The sequence below is a fragment of the Bufo gargarizans genome, chromosome 2, assembly GCF_014858855.1.
Source record: "Bufo gargarizans isolate SCDJY-AF-19 chromosome 2, ASM1485885v1, whole genome shotgun sequence".
NCBI lineage: Eukaryota > Metazoa > Chordata > Amphibia > Anura > Bufonidae > Bufo > Bufo gargarizans.
The window spans coordinates 214,011,809-214,026,320 of record NC_058081.1 but is presented as its reverse complement, the minus strand read 5'-3'; the positions used below and the strand labels follow the sequence as shown (position 1 = coordinate 214,026,320).

General features: G+C 43.0%; 1 protein-coding gene across 1 annotated transcript in view; it reads left to right on the top strand.

Moving 5' to 3' along the window:
- EXOC4 (exocyst complex component 4) overlaps positions 1–14,512 on the top strand; it is a 499,321-nt gene that overhangs the window by 55,321 nt on the left and 429,488 nt on the right. Inside the window, exon 4 of the mRNA XM_044279994.1 lies at positions 5,874–6,058. Within this exon, the coding sequence (XP_044135929.1) occupies positions 5,874–6,058 (185 nt within the window). The remainder of the gene's footprint in view (positions 1–5,873; positions 6,059–14,512) is intronic.

Sequence of the window (14,512 nt, the reverse complement as noted above, 5' to 3'; positions counted from 1 at the left end):
TTCTAACTCCGCTAGAAGGGCCTTATGGAGGAAGTCCTGGTCGGGTGACAAGGCTTCAAAAATGAAGCTCTGTTCCATCGCTTTTTCTGGGGAATATGTCTTTGGATCAGTTCTAGACAAAATCCTGGAAAAAGTGACTAATAAGAAAAAAGGGTTTTCTGAAGAGAAATCTCAAAGAATTTTTTTTCCTTTCGTCCATATGGGGGGAGAGACAGACCCTACAGGGGAAAAGGAAAAATGGGGAAGTGGAGCTACCCAAAAGGTGGTCGAGGTAGGGGGTTCCTCTTTAATATACAAAATAAAACCAGCGAAAAACAATGATGCCAGGATTGGGGGAAGACTAAGAGGTTTCCTATCTCAATGGGAAGAAATTGCCTCAAACCCATGAGTTTTAGATATAGTCACAAAAGGATACAAGATAGAGTTTTCCTCTCTTCCCCCAAAGAAATTTATTATAACATCCCCACCATCCATTCTACTAAGAGAAAGATTTTGGAAGGGGGTACTGGAAATGTTAAGTCTGGGAGCCATTACACAAGTTCCCCACTGTCAAGAGAAAGAGAGGGTTTTTACTCCACCCTATTCTTAGTGGCCAAGCCAGACATTCAGGGCAATAATAAATCTAAAGGAACTGAACAAGAACATCCTATACAGAAAATTCTAAATGGAGTCCTTGGCGTCCACAATTCTATTGATAGGTCAGAGTGCGTTAATCTGCACGATAGATCTTAAGGACGCATATTATCATGTACCAATCAGACAGCAGTCTCAAATATTCTTGAGATTCACGCTAAGAGATAGTACAGGGAAGGTTCATCATTTTCAGTTTATGGCTCTCCCTTTCGGTATTTCAGCAGCCTCTTTCACCAAAATAGTAGTAGAAATGGTAGATCACCTAAGCAAACAAAGTCTACTGATAATACCATACTTAGACGATTTCCTATTACTGGCAAACTCCGGGGAAAAGATGGAAAGAGACCTAAAATCCTTCCTATCCCTACTAGAGGATTTGGGATTAATTTGTAAATTTAAAAAAAATCATGTAACAGGGTTGATGTTCCTGGAGGGAAACGCCAAATGGAAAAGGATTTAGGAAAACTAGAAGAATGGTTAGAACTCTGGCAACTGAAATTTAATGTGGATAAGTGCAAGATAATGCACCTGGGGCGTAAAAACCCAAGGGCAGAATATAGAATATTTGACACAGTCCTGACCTCAGTATCTGAGGAAAGGGATTTAGGAGTAATTATTTCAGAAGACTTAAAGGTGGGAAGACAATGTAATAGAGCAGCACGAAATGCCAGCAGAATGCTTGGATGTATAGGGAGAGGTATAAGCAGTAGAAAGAGTGAAGTGCTTATGCCGCTGTACAGAACACTGGTGAGACCTCACTTGGAGTATTGTGCGCAGTACTGGAGGCCATATCTCCAGAAGGATATAGATACTCTAGAGAGAGTTCAGAGAAGAGCTACTAAACTAGTACATGGATTGCAGGATAAAACTTACCAGGAAAGGTTAAAGGACCTTAATATGTATAGCTTGGAAGAAAGAGACAGAGGGGATATGATAGAAACTTTTAAATACATAAAGGGAATCAACTCGGTAAAGGAGGAGAGCATATTTAAAAGAAGAAAAACTACCACAAGAGGACACAGTTTTAAATTAGAGGGGCAAAGGTTTAAAAGTAATATCAGGAAGTATTACTTTACTGAGAGAGTAGTGGATGCATGGAATAGCCTTCCTGCAGAAGTGGTAGCTGCAAATACAGTGAAGGAGTTTAAGCATGCATGGGATAGGCATAAGGCTATCCTTCATATAAGATAGGGCGAGGGACTATTCATAGGATTCAGATATATTGGGCAGACTAGATGGGCCAAATGGTTCTTATCTGCCGACACATTCTATGTTTCTATGTCTTCTTCCCCAAACAAAAATAAAAATTTTAGGAATTCTCCTGGATTCTCAAAAACAATCTTCCTTTCTTCTAGAAGAAAAGACAGTAGATCTAAAAGAAAAGGTCCAAATGTTCCAAAAAAGGAATCTATGCTCCATCAGAGAGGAAATGAGCCTTTTAGGCTCTCCAGCTATGGTTATAGCTCTCCAGCTATGGTTACGGAGATGCTGGGACAAGAAACAGACTTTCTTAGACCAGAAAATAAAAATTTCTTAAAACCTTTTGTTAGACCTTGAATCCCAACTTGGGATCTAAACATAGTACTCAAGGGTCTATCAAAAAGTCCTTTTTAGCTGTTATGGGATGTATGCTCTCTTTCAAAACTGTTTTCCTCATAGCAATAACTGTACATCAGCTAGGGGAATAGGTGAAATTCAAGCCCTCTTTACCAGACATCCATACTTAAAGGGGTTGACCACTTTATGGCTACTTGTGCCCAATGTGTTTGTGAGATGATTATATGGCACTTACTAATATAGTCTTTGACATTCTGCCCCATTTTCTTTATTTCATAAGGTATTCTCCTTTGTTTGCCAAGTCTTTTGTGCTGTTCACACAAGGATCCTGTCCATAAGATGGCTGCTGATAGAGGGTCATGTGACCAGACAAATGACCTCCATGTGATGTCTCCTCCATTCAAATATGCTGCACTTACACTAAACTCTCAACAGAACAAGTGCAGATGGCAGGTGCAGCGTATTTGAACAGAAGAGACATCGCATGGAGGTGATTTGCCTGGTCACATGACCCTCCATCAGCAACCATCTTATGGACAGGACCTCTGTGTGGACAGCACAAAAGATTTGGTAAACAAGGGGGCTATACCTCATGAAATATAGAAAATGGTGCATAATTTCAACAAAGACTATATTAGTAAGTGCCATGTAATAATCATACAAGCACATTGGTCAACAATAACCAGAAGGTGGCCAATCCCTTTAACTATCAGGGATGATAGAGTGATTCTTAAACCAGATTCAGGATTTCTTCCGAAGGTAGTGTCAGACTTCCATAGAAACCAGGAAATAGTGCTGTCATCATTTTGTAATAACCCGAAAAACAAAAAAGAGGAATTCCATTCCTTAGATGTTAAACAAGTTGTGATGAGATATCTGGAAGTAACTAGAGACTTCAGGAAGGTTGATAACCTGTTGGTACAGTTCGGAGGGAAAAATAAAGGGAAAGCTGCCTCTAGGGCCTCCATCGCCAGGTGGATAAAGCAAACTATCCATGACTGTTATAGTCTCCGAAATCTTCCTTGCCCTGTGAAAGTTAGGGCCCATTCCACCAGGGCGGTATCTTCTTCCTATGCAGAAAGAGAGGGTGCTTCATTGGAGAAGATATGTAGGGCCGCGACTTGGTCCAACATTCATACCTTCATAAAACACTACAGACTTGACTTGTCAGGATCTTCAGACCTATCATTTGCTAGGAAGGTCCATCTTAATTGAATAATCTGATAGGTCTCCTATCTTGCTGTCATGGTGGTGAAATGGGAAAAACTGAATTAGACTTACCGATAATTCCTTTTCCATGAATCTACCATGACGGCAACGGAATTCCCACCCCAAAAAAAAAGAAAGAAAAGGGGATAGACATCAGACAGTTATGAGTACCCGGAATTATGCTTCCTGTAAATTATAGAGGAAATACTAAAAAAATAAAAAGTGTGTATATACCTAGGTGAAGGGTTACTATAGTAATCTGGTAAACACTGAAGAGGGTGGGGAGCGGGGGCAATTTAACCTTTCTCTGCTTTCCTGCTCCTACAAAGGTCAGGGATCAATCTCCTATCTTGCCATCATGGTGAATTCATGGAAAAGGAATTGCCAGTAAGGCTACTTTCACACTAGCGTTCGGGCGGATCCGTTCTGAACGGATCCGCTCATAATAATGCAGACGGAGGCTCCGTTCAGAACGGATCCGTCTGCATTATTTTTAGCATAGAACAGCTAAGTGTGAAAATAGCCTAGTACGGATCCGTCCAGACTTTCAATGTAAAGTCAATGGGGGACGGATCCGTTTGAAGATTGAGCCACATTGTGGCATCTTCAAACGGATCCGTCCCCATTGACTTACATTGAAAGTCTGGACGGATCCGCACGCCTCCGCACGGCCAGGCGGACACCCGAACGCTGCAAGCAGCGTTCAGCTGTCCGCCTGTCCGTGCGGAGGCGAGCGGAGCGGAGGCTGAACGCCGCCAGACTGATGCAGTCTGAGTGGATCCGCCTCCATTCAGACTGCATCAGGGCTGGACGGCTGCGTTCGGGTCCGCTCGTGAGCTCCTTCAAACGGAGCTCACGAGCGGAAACCCGAACGCTAGTGTGAAAGTAGCCTAAGTCTAATTCTGTTTTTTTGGTCCTGTATGACGCTGACTCCATTTTGGCATGCAATTACCACCATCCTTCGGCAGCTGACTCCTTCAATGACCCATCTATCCCTTGAGCTGACCCTATTGTTACTGGGTATCGAGACCTTTCCGGTAAATTGTAGCTTGTATGTCACATATTCCACTAATCTAGTCTCTTAATAGCTAGTCATTGGAAGTATCCCTTTAATATCAACATTAGCAGAGATGCAGTCAGGTGCATAGCTATAGTGGAAGCGTCTGCTTTGGAGCCTGGACTAAGAAGGGGCCCACCCAGGAGGAGGACTAAAGAATTTTATTGTCGGGGCCCCCTGAATAGTATTATACAATGACATTATATAAAGGGACAGTATATAAAGTGTACGAATTGGATGGAGAAGCTGCTGGCCTGGTCTGAGAGATCGATCTTGCATAAAAAGAAAGGGGCTGTGAAGAAGTTACTTGGTAAGTTAGGGGGGCCCCATTCAAAAATTTGCTGTGGGGCCCAGTCAATTCTAGTTACGCCACTGGGTGCAATCCATAGTGTCAGACAATTTTATCTTTGAAAAAATATTAACATATCAGAGAGGCAAATAGAAAATCCTTTTACCAGCAATGGTGGACTTCATTGCACCGAGGACTAGCTGTTGCCTGATTAGACTCTTGGTAATTATTAGATTATTAGACCATTAATAACTTCCTTTACACATGGGGTCACTTCATTCTCACGCCATTTACAAAAGGACGTCCCTCACAGTGTGATTAGGAGACTTTACTCTGTGGCTGTGTAATCCATTGCTTGTTAATTTCTTTTGGTTATATTTCTAGTTTTCTTTCTTTTTATTATTCGTTCCTGAGAGAACACGACTTAGAGACTATTACTGTGCGCTGTCCCGTTTTACTTTACACTGATATATTTGAAAACCAAATAACAAAGTGTGTGTATATATATATATATATATATATATAAAGTATAAAAATCTACCGGCAGCACCACCTATGGAAAAATTGGGTGCAGAGTCCAAGGATGGCAACTGGAGCTTACCCACAATAGACAATGGAAAAAATTGGACAGCACTCCAGACGGTATCTTCGGTAAAGCAGATAAAGTTTAATCACCCATGTGGTGGCAGCAAAAAAGCAACGTTTCGGCTCTACATGAGCCTTTCTCAAGGGAGAAAGGCTCATGTAGAGCCGAAACGTTGCTTTTTTGCTGCCACCACATGGGTGATTAAACTTTATCTGCTTTACCGAAGATACCGTCTGGAGTGCTGTCCAATTTTTTCCATTATATATATATATATATATATATATATATATATAGAAAAAAAAGGAAATGTTTAGTACAGGACTTTTATTAAATATTGTGGTGTTTTACTTTTCTGTGTCTTCTATCTCAATTCTTCTAGAATGTGTCTCTTCAGAACCATAGGCGCTCTTTCCTTTCATTCCCACATTCATTGATTGTCACATAAAGTTAGACACAACTTCCATAACATATTATGAAGAGAAACTAATGATCCTAGCGTATTGCACATTTATATAGTTTGCTTCTGTTTGCTTCTGGTCTAGGTGTCAGCAGTGGATTCATTAGAAGGACCTTTACGCCAGGTGGAAGGTCTTAGTGACCTACGTCTTGAACTTCACAGTAAGAAGATGAACATGCACTCGGTTCTGATTGATGAGCTACACCGTCACCTGTATATTAAATCCACCAGTCGTGTGGGGCAGTGGAACCAGGATAAGAATAGAAGCGGGTAAAGTGACTTTTTATAACCTATTTAGAGGGGTGGTCAAAGTTAAATAAAAACTCTGACATCAGTTGTCCGGTCTAAAATAACAAAAGACGTGATACTTATACTTTTCTCCCTTGCTGCGTTCGGCGCTGTGCTTGCAGCAGTGACAGTCTATGCACACCACGTTACTTCTGCAGCCAATCATCCCATACACTTTTGAGGCCAATGATTGGATGCATGGTGATGTCTGTCCACAGAAGGTCACCTCTGCAGCCATAAAGGCGAAAGATTGTTATAGTAGTTGGGGACCTAGGGAAGGTTCCCAGTTTGCCAGCTTCCTACACCTATCAGGCCTGAGACAGGGTGTAGTGAGATGTCTGTTAGCATTACAGTGACAGACTTAATACACTGCAATGCAAAGATTTTGGGGTAATTTATCAAACTGGTGTAAAGTAGAACTGGCTTAGTTGCTCATAGCTAGAGATGAGCGAATTTCTCAATAATCCGGTTTGCTGAATTTTCTGAAAAGACTCGATTTGATCCGAATTTATTTGTGGCGAATCGCGGTAAAAATTGGCTATTGCCTAGCTGCAGAGAGTCTGTATAGTGGTGTAGAACACTGTGCCTTGCAGTAACACATATAGGAGTCTGCTGTGGTAGTGAAATAATACTGTGACGCAGTATGACATGCAGATGACAGGCGTTGCCCTTAGAATCACTGCACTTTTCACTTATTTGGTCAGTTACGAGGCCAAAACTGACTAAATAACTCAAGTGTGAACTCAACATTACAGGTCAATGTTAGCGTCAAGAGGAAGCGCACTCCTTTTACACCGTCGTCAGCTGATTCCACATAGATGTCTACATAACCTGTTCTATTAATTGCTTGTACAAGTAGAGCCCCCCCCCCGATAGAGTGGAGAGGGTGTCAGCAGTAGGTTTGTGTTGACGTCGCTGATTATTTTGCCCTTTCTCTGATCTGTCTGAACAATAACCCCCCAAAAAAAGGATCCTGTCTGTTGAGCATCCACATTTACTCGGTCAGCATTTGGTCAGTAATTTAACAGTATTGCTAAAGCCCAAAAAAAACAGGAGTGGATCCAAAACAGAGATTACACGAGAATGGAATATTTGCATGTCTTCTGTGCTTTGTACCCACTCCTGCTTTTAGCTACCAAATCATAAGCCAATTCTGATGCAAAATAGAGACCATGTCATACAGGCCTTACAGCTGTTACATAGACAGGATCTGTCTCATTTTTCCTTCCTTCTGACAGATCAGAAGAAGGGTCAAATAAATGATGATGTCAACCAGGCCAAAAAGGCAAATTTAGTGGCCCAGTCATGGAGTGGGGAGAAGTCCACAGAGTGGCCCAGTGACATAGTGGTGATTTGGCAGCAGCATGAGGAGGCCACAGAGTGGCAAGGTGACATAGTGTGGAGGTGGCAGTAGCATCATGAGACCACAGAGTGGGGAGGTGAGTGTCAATAACCGTACCCGCTGACGATGGTGGGTGTAAGAAGGAGCACTTGGCATTAGATGTAGGGCATCAGGCGGGTGGCAGCATCAGAATAGTAGCTGAAGCAGGTAGCCAAAGGAAACCAGTCTCTTTTGTCATGGTTTGGGTGAGGCAGCATGGATGATCTAATCTGATGTATCAGGCATTGGTGGGTGGAAATCCTGGCTGATCCACGCCTGATTCATCTTGACAAAGGTCAGTCTTCCCACGATTTGGGTGTATAGGTGAGTTCTCCTTGGGGTAACTATGGCCCCTGCTGCACTAAACACCCGCTCTGATGCCACGCTACTGGCCTGGCAGGACAGCTTTTCCAGGGCAAACTCGGACAGTTGCGGCCACAAATCCAGTTTGGCTGCCCAGTAGTCCAGCGGATCTTCAATGTGGGGTGGCAACGTGCTGTCAAAGTATGCCACCACCTGCTGGTTCAGCTTCTGCTCCTGGTCTAGCTGCTGCTGCTGGTGAGTAGTTTCTTCACTAGGCGGGTTAATAAAGCTGCTCATCATCAACTCTACACTCAAGTTGCTGCTGATGGAGCTGGTACTGCTCCTAGCCCCCACCCCGTCACAGCAGCCATGGCAGTGGAACGAGAGCACATGTTGTCACAGATAGGCAGCGGCCAACTGGCTAATAGTGTGTGTTTGTAGTAGTTCAGTTTGTCCTCCCTCTCAGCGGGTGTAAAAAAGGCCCCTATTTTTGGACTGGTAGCAAGGGTCCAGCAAGGTGGAGAGCCAGAAGTCATCCCTCTGCCGAATGCTGAATTCTGCTGTCACTACCTAAGCAAGTGAGCATGCAGCTGGCCATTTGTGCAAGTGGCTCGGAGGGACTCCCTGCCTCCATCTCCACTGCATACTGCCACGGTGTGCTTGGGTCATCTGCCTCATCTTCCTCATCTCCCTCTTGCTCCTACGGCTGCTCCTGCTCCTCCGCTCCATACACCTGTGTAGAAAAGCCACCCATTTCGCTACAGATTGCTTATGCTCCAATGTCCTCCTCCTCCTCCAGTTCAGCCCCCACAGTGCTCGTGGCCGTGAGAAATTAGGTGCGACGTCTCTAGTCCCCCTGACCAGCCAGATTTACCAGCATCTGTTTTCAGGATATAAGGCAGTGGAATGACGTCGTTCATCCCGTAGTCCTGGTGGCCACAAATAACGTGCCATCCTCAAAGCGCCTGAGCAAACATCAGGTGTCACACATGAGCTGCCATTGAAGTTACACAGGGGAGTACTCCTGTCTGCTTGAATCATCAAGAAATCGTTTATGGCCTTTCTCTGTTCGTATAGTTGGTCCTACATATGGAGGGTGGAATTCCAACTGGTGGAAACATCGCATATCAGCCTATGTTGGGAGACGCCGTTCTGCCGCTACAGCTCAAGGAGGGTGTGTTTGGCGTTGTACGAGTGGCTGAAGTGCATGCAAAGTTTCCTGGCCATTTTTAGGATGTCTTGCAGATGGATGGAAGACTTCAGGAACTGCTTGACAACCAGATTGAACACGTGTGCCATGCAGGGAGCATGACTCAGCCCTCCTTGACGCAGCGTCGACACCATGTTCTTCTTGTTGTCGCAGAGAAAGCCAGAATTAGATTTCTTGATGATGGACACAGAGCAGTTCCTCCTCTGTGTGACTCCATTCGATCAGGCAAACGAGGTGTAGAACAGCGTGACACCGTCGTGCCCTGCACATGTGGTGTGCTGGAGGAGCACTGTGAATTGTCCCTGCAGTGGAGCCTGAGGACACTGTGGTGGCTTTAAAACATATAACTGCACTGCTGAATGGCAAATAAGACCTTTTTTTCCCCCACTAATACACCCCAAGAAAGGCTTTAGAATATATAACTGCACCGCTGAATGGCTAATTAGACTTTTTTTTCCCTACTAATACACCCGAAAAAAGGCAGTAATTTTGTCACTTCACCGCACAACGGCAAATAAGCCCTTTTTTCCCCCAACTAATACACCCTAAAAATGGCTTTAGAACATACAACTGCACAGCTGAACTGCAAATAAGCCCTTTTTTCTCCCACTAATACACCCCAAAAAAGGCTTTAGAACATACTAGGGATCGACCGATTATCGGTTTTACCGATATTATTGGCCGATATTCAGGATTTTCAAAGTTATCAGTATCCGCATCTATTTTGCAGATTTATACCGAATTGGGAACATGTATCGCGCTGCTCTCAGCCCGATCCGTGTTCCCTCAGCAACACAGGGGAGAAGGAAGCAGTCCCTCCCTCCCCCCTGTGCCGCTGCCACCAATGAGAGGAGAAGAGGATGGGCTGTGGTCACTGCGCCACCAATGATGTTAACTCACTCATTCAAATTCAACAGGAGGCGGGAGCTGGCTGCAGAATCATATAGCCGCACCCGACCTCTATGACAAGTAGCTGCAATCCGTGACAGTTAACTCCTGCCGCACCTAAGATGTTAACTGCCGTGGATCACAGCTACCGATCATAGCTTTCGGGTATGGCTATATGATTCTGCAGCTAGCACCCGCCTCCTGTATATGAATTAATGGGCGAATTACCTTCACTGGTGGTGCAGTGTGCCCCATCCCCTCAACCCCAGTATTAAAGACATTGGTGGTGCAGTGTGCCCGCCCCCCCCTCCAAACGCCCCCAGTATTGGTGGCAGTCCCCTCTCCTCATTGGTGGTGCAGTGGCAGCTTCTGATCGTAGCCCCAGCAGTGTAAGCCTGGGGCTCCGATCGGTTACCATGGCAGCCAGGACGCTACTGAAGCCCTGGCTGCCATGGTAATCTCCCTGCTGCTGTATGTACTATGCACAGGGCAGCAGGGAGAGTGTGAGATCCTATTCACCCTAATAGAGATCTATCAGGGTGAATAGGACAAGGGTTCTAACCCCTAAGGGGGATAAAAGTTAGTAAAAAAAAATAAAAAATGAAGTATAAATGAAAGAAAGATTTACAACAAAAAAAATATACACATTAACAATAAACATGTTCATTTTCAGCAGATTTGTGTAGGAATTTTTTTTATTTTTTTATGAAAATGCACATAATATAGGTATAAATATTGGCTATCGGCCTGAAAGTTCACAGATCGGTCATAGGTAGATCCCTAGAACGTACAACTGCATCGCTGAACCACTAATAAGCCCTTTATTTCCAACTAAAACACCGCAAAAAAAGGCTTTAAAACATATAACTGCACCGCACAAGGGCTAATAAGACGTATAAATATTTCCTAGTAATACATCATGCTAGGTTTGCTGGAATTACAGAGGTATCCTCTATTGCAAACTACTGCAATAATAGAAAAGAAAAAAACAACACTAAAAAAAAGTGACACTTTCCGCAAAATGGTACCACTGAAAACGTCAATTTATCTTGAAAAAAAATCAAGGCCTTACACAGCTCCGTTTACAGAAAAAAAGGATCTCAGAAAAAGGTCACACAAAAAGATTTTTTGTAAAAATCATGATTTTTGTTTTTGAAAACGTATATTTTTGGTATGACGTATAATTTGGTATCACTGTAAACATAATAACCCACAGAATAAACTTCACATGTAATTTATACTGCAGTGTGTTTGCTGTGTGAAGGAAACCCAAAAGATAACAGAATTGAGGAATTTTTTATCCCCCCCACTAACCAAATAAAATCATTATAAGTACCCAAAGTAGTCTGCTTCCTTTAGAAGTTTGAAATACTTGGCGGTGTTTCCACCTTGGTTATGGTTTTAGCATACGTTTTACTTTGAATCTAGCCTATCGTTAAGAAATAAATGCGCAGAATTTGAGTAGTATTGTATGAAGGGAGCATGGTTCCATTATGACATTTTTGCGGCTTTTAATTTGAGGGCATTACCCTCTGGAGCTGTATTATCGTATAAGGTCACTAGTCAGCACATACTGAAGTTGTAGAATCTCCTTCATTTTCCAAGGGAAATCAGTCAGCCAGGAAGTGCAGAGAATGCTGATCTAGCCGTTTCCTCAGTGTTGGCTGTACTGCAAATCTAATAGATGTTGGAGGACGTGTACTGCCTGCAGAAGACGAATCACAAATGGGTGCTTCGATTTGCAGATGGTTTGATACTGTGTGCTCATCCATATGTGTTAAGAAGATATAACTAATATATAAAATAGCATTAATCCTTTTAACAGTGGATTTGTACCCATAGAAAACACTAACGAGATAAATGAGCAGCTGATATGAGGGAGCTTAGTTTTACGTATATGTTAAATATCTTAATATTGTATGGAAAGTCGCCACCAAAGGGGTTTTCTGAGATTTTTATACTTATCCTCACGATAGGTCATCAACATCTGATCGGTGGGGTCCAACACCCAGCATCACCGCCGATCAGCTGTTTGAGAAGGCAGCAGCACTTGCAGTAGTGCCACGGCCTTTTCCCAGCTTTTCCTAGGCCGACTGATGACACGTTCATGTGTCAAGTGGTCTAGGAGCAGCTCAGCCCCATTGAAGTGAATGAGGCTGAGCGCGATACCAAGCACAGCCGCTATACAATGTGCTTTATAAGCTGCAATAAGGCAGTGGTGCTGACAGGAGTGCCACTGCCTTCTCAAACAGCTGATTGGCGGGGTCCAAGGAGTTGGACCCCCACTGATCAGATACTGATGACCTATCCAGAGGATCTTGGAAACCCCTTTAACCTCTTCAGGACACATAACGTACCATTACGGCATGTTGTCCTGGTACTTAAGGACACATGACGTACCCATACGTCATGTGTATTTCCGATCACCGCCACCCGGCAGGCCGTTGATCGGAACAAGGTGCCTGCTCAAATCATTGAGCCAATGCATTCCAATACAGAACTATTGGAATGCATTGTAAAGGGATTAGACCTGCAAAAGTTCAAGTCCCAAAGTGGAACAAAATATAAAGTGAAAAAAAAGTTGAAAAAATAAAGTTTCCCCCCCAAAAAAAATTTAGTTTCAAGTAAAAATAAACAAAAACGTAATTTTCCCCAAATAAAGTTTAAAAAAAATTGGGAAAAAATAGGGGGGAAAAAAGTATACATATTAGGTATCGCCGCGTCCGTATCGACCGGCTTTAGAAAAATATTACATGACCTAACCCTTCAGATGAACACCGTAAAAAATAAAAAATAAAACTGTGCTAAATAAAAAAAAAAAATTGTCACCTTACATCACAAAAAGTACAACAGTAAGCGATCAAAAAGGCGTTTGCCTACCAAAATAGTACCGCTCTAACCGTCACCTCATCCCGCAAAAAATGAGCCCCTACCTGAGACAATCGCCCAAAAAAAAAAAATATATGACTCCGAATATGGAGACACTAAAACATCACTAGTGATATCATCAAAGGTTATTTATATTCCTCCTTGCCCGCAGATTGGGTAAAACTTACCCAATATGTATAGTTATTTTTATTTATGTATCACCGCGTCCGTGACAACCTGGTCTATAAAAATACCACATGATCTAACTTGTCAGATGAATGTTGTAAATAAAAAATAAAAACTGTGCCAAAACAGCTATTTCTTGTTACCTTGCCTCACAAAAAGTGTAATATAGAGCAACCAAAAATCATACGTACCCTAAACTAGTACCAACAAAACTTCCGCCCTATCCCGTAGTTTCTAAAATGGGGTCACTTTTTTGGAGTTTCTACTCTAGGGTGCATCAGGGGGCTTCAAAAGGGACATGGTGTCAAAAAAAACTGTCCAGCAAAATCTGCCTTCCAAAAACCGTATGGCATTCCTTTCCTTCTGCGCCCTGCCGTGTGCCCGTACAGCGGTTTACGACCACATATGGGGTATTTCTGTAAACTACAGAATCGGAGCCATAAATATTGAGTTTGGTTTGGCTGTTAACCCTTGCTTTGTAACTGGAAAAAAAATTGTTAAAATGGGAAATCTGCCAAAAAACTGAAATTTTGAAATTGTATCTCTATTTTCCATTACTTCTTGTGGAACACCTAAAGAGTTAACAAAGTTTGTAAAATCAGTTTTGAATACCTTGAGGGGTATAGTTTCTAGAATGGGGTCATTTTGGATGGTTTCTATTATGTAAGCCTTGCAAAGATTTGCTTCTAAACTTCTCCTCAAAAAATAAAATATCATTCCCAAAATGATCCAAACATGAAGTAGACATATGGGGAATGTAAAGTAATAACTATTTTTGGAGGTATTACTATGTATTACAGAAGTAGAGAAATTTAAACTTGGAAATTTGAATTTTTTTTAAAAATGTTGGTAAATTTGTTTTGTTTTTTTTACTTCATTTTACCAGAGTCATAAAGTACAATATGTGACGAAAAAACATTCTCAGAATGGCCTAGATAAGTCAAAGCGTTTTAAAGTTATCACCACTTAGGCTACTTTCACACTAGCGTTCGGGTGTCCGCTCGTGAGCTCCGTTTGAAGGAGCTCACGAGCGGACCCGAACGCAGCCGCCCAGCCCTGATGCAGTCTGAATGGAGCGGATCCGCTCAGACTGCATCAGTCTGGCGGCGTTCAGCCTCCGCTCCGCTCGCCTCCGCACGGACAGGCGGACAGCTGAACGCTGCTTGCAGCGTTCGGGTGTCCGCCTGGCCGTGCGGAGGCGTGCGGATCCGTTCAGACTTACAATGTAAGTCAATGGGAACGGATCCGCTTGAAGATGTCACCAATTGACTCAATCTTCAAGCGGATCCGTCCCCCATTGACTTTACATTGAAAGTCTGAACGGATCCGCGCAGGCTACTTGCGCACTTGCAAATTTTTTTAAAGTTATTAATGCAGACGGATCCGTACTGAACGGAGCCTCCGTCTGCATTAATATGAGCGGATCCGTTCAGAACGCTAGTGTGAAAGTAGCCTTAAAGTGACACTGGTCAGATTTGCAAAAAATGGCCTGGTCCTTAAGGTGAAATAAGGCTGTGTCCTTAAGGGGTTAAATATAAATTTGATGCATGCAACAGTAATGCCCCCAGTACATAATTAAAATGTATCTTTAGGCTGCCAG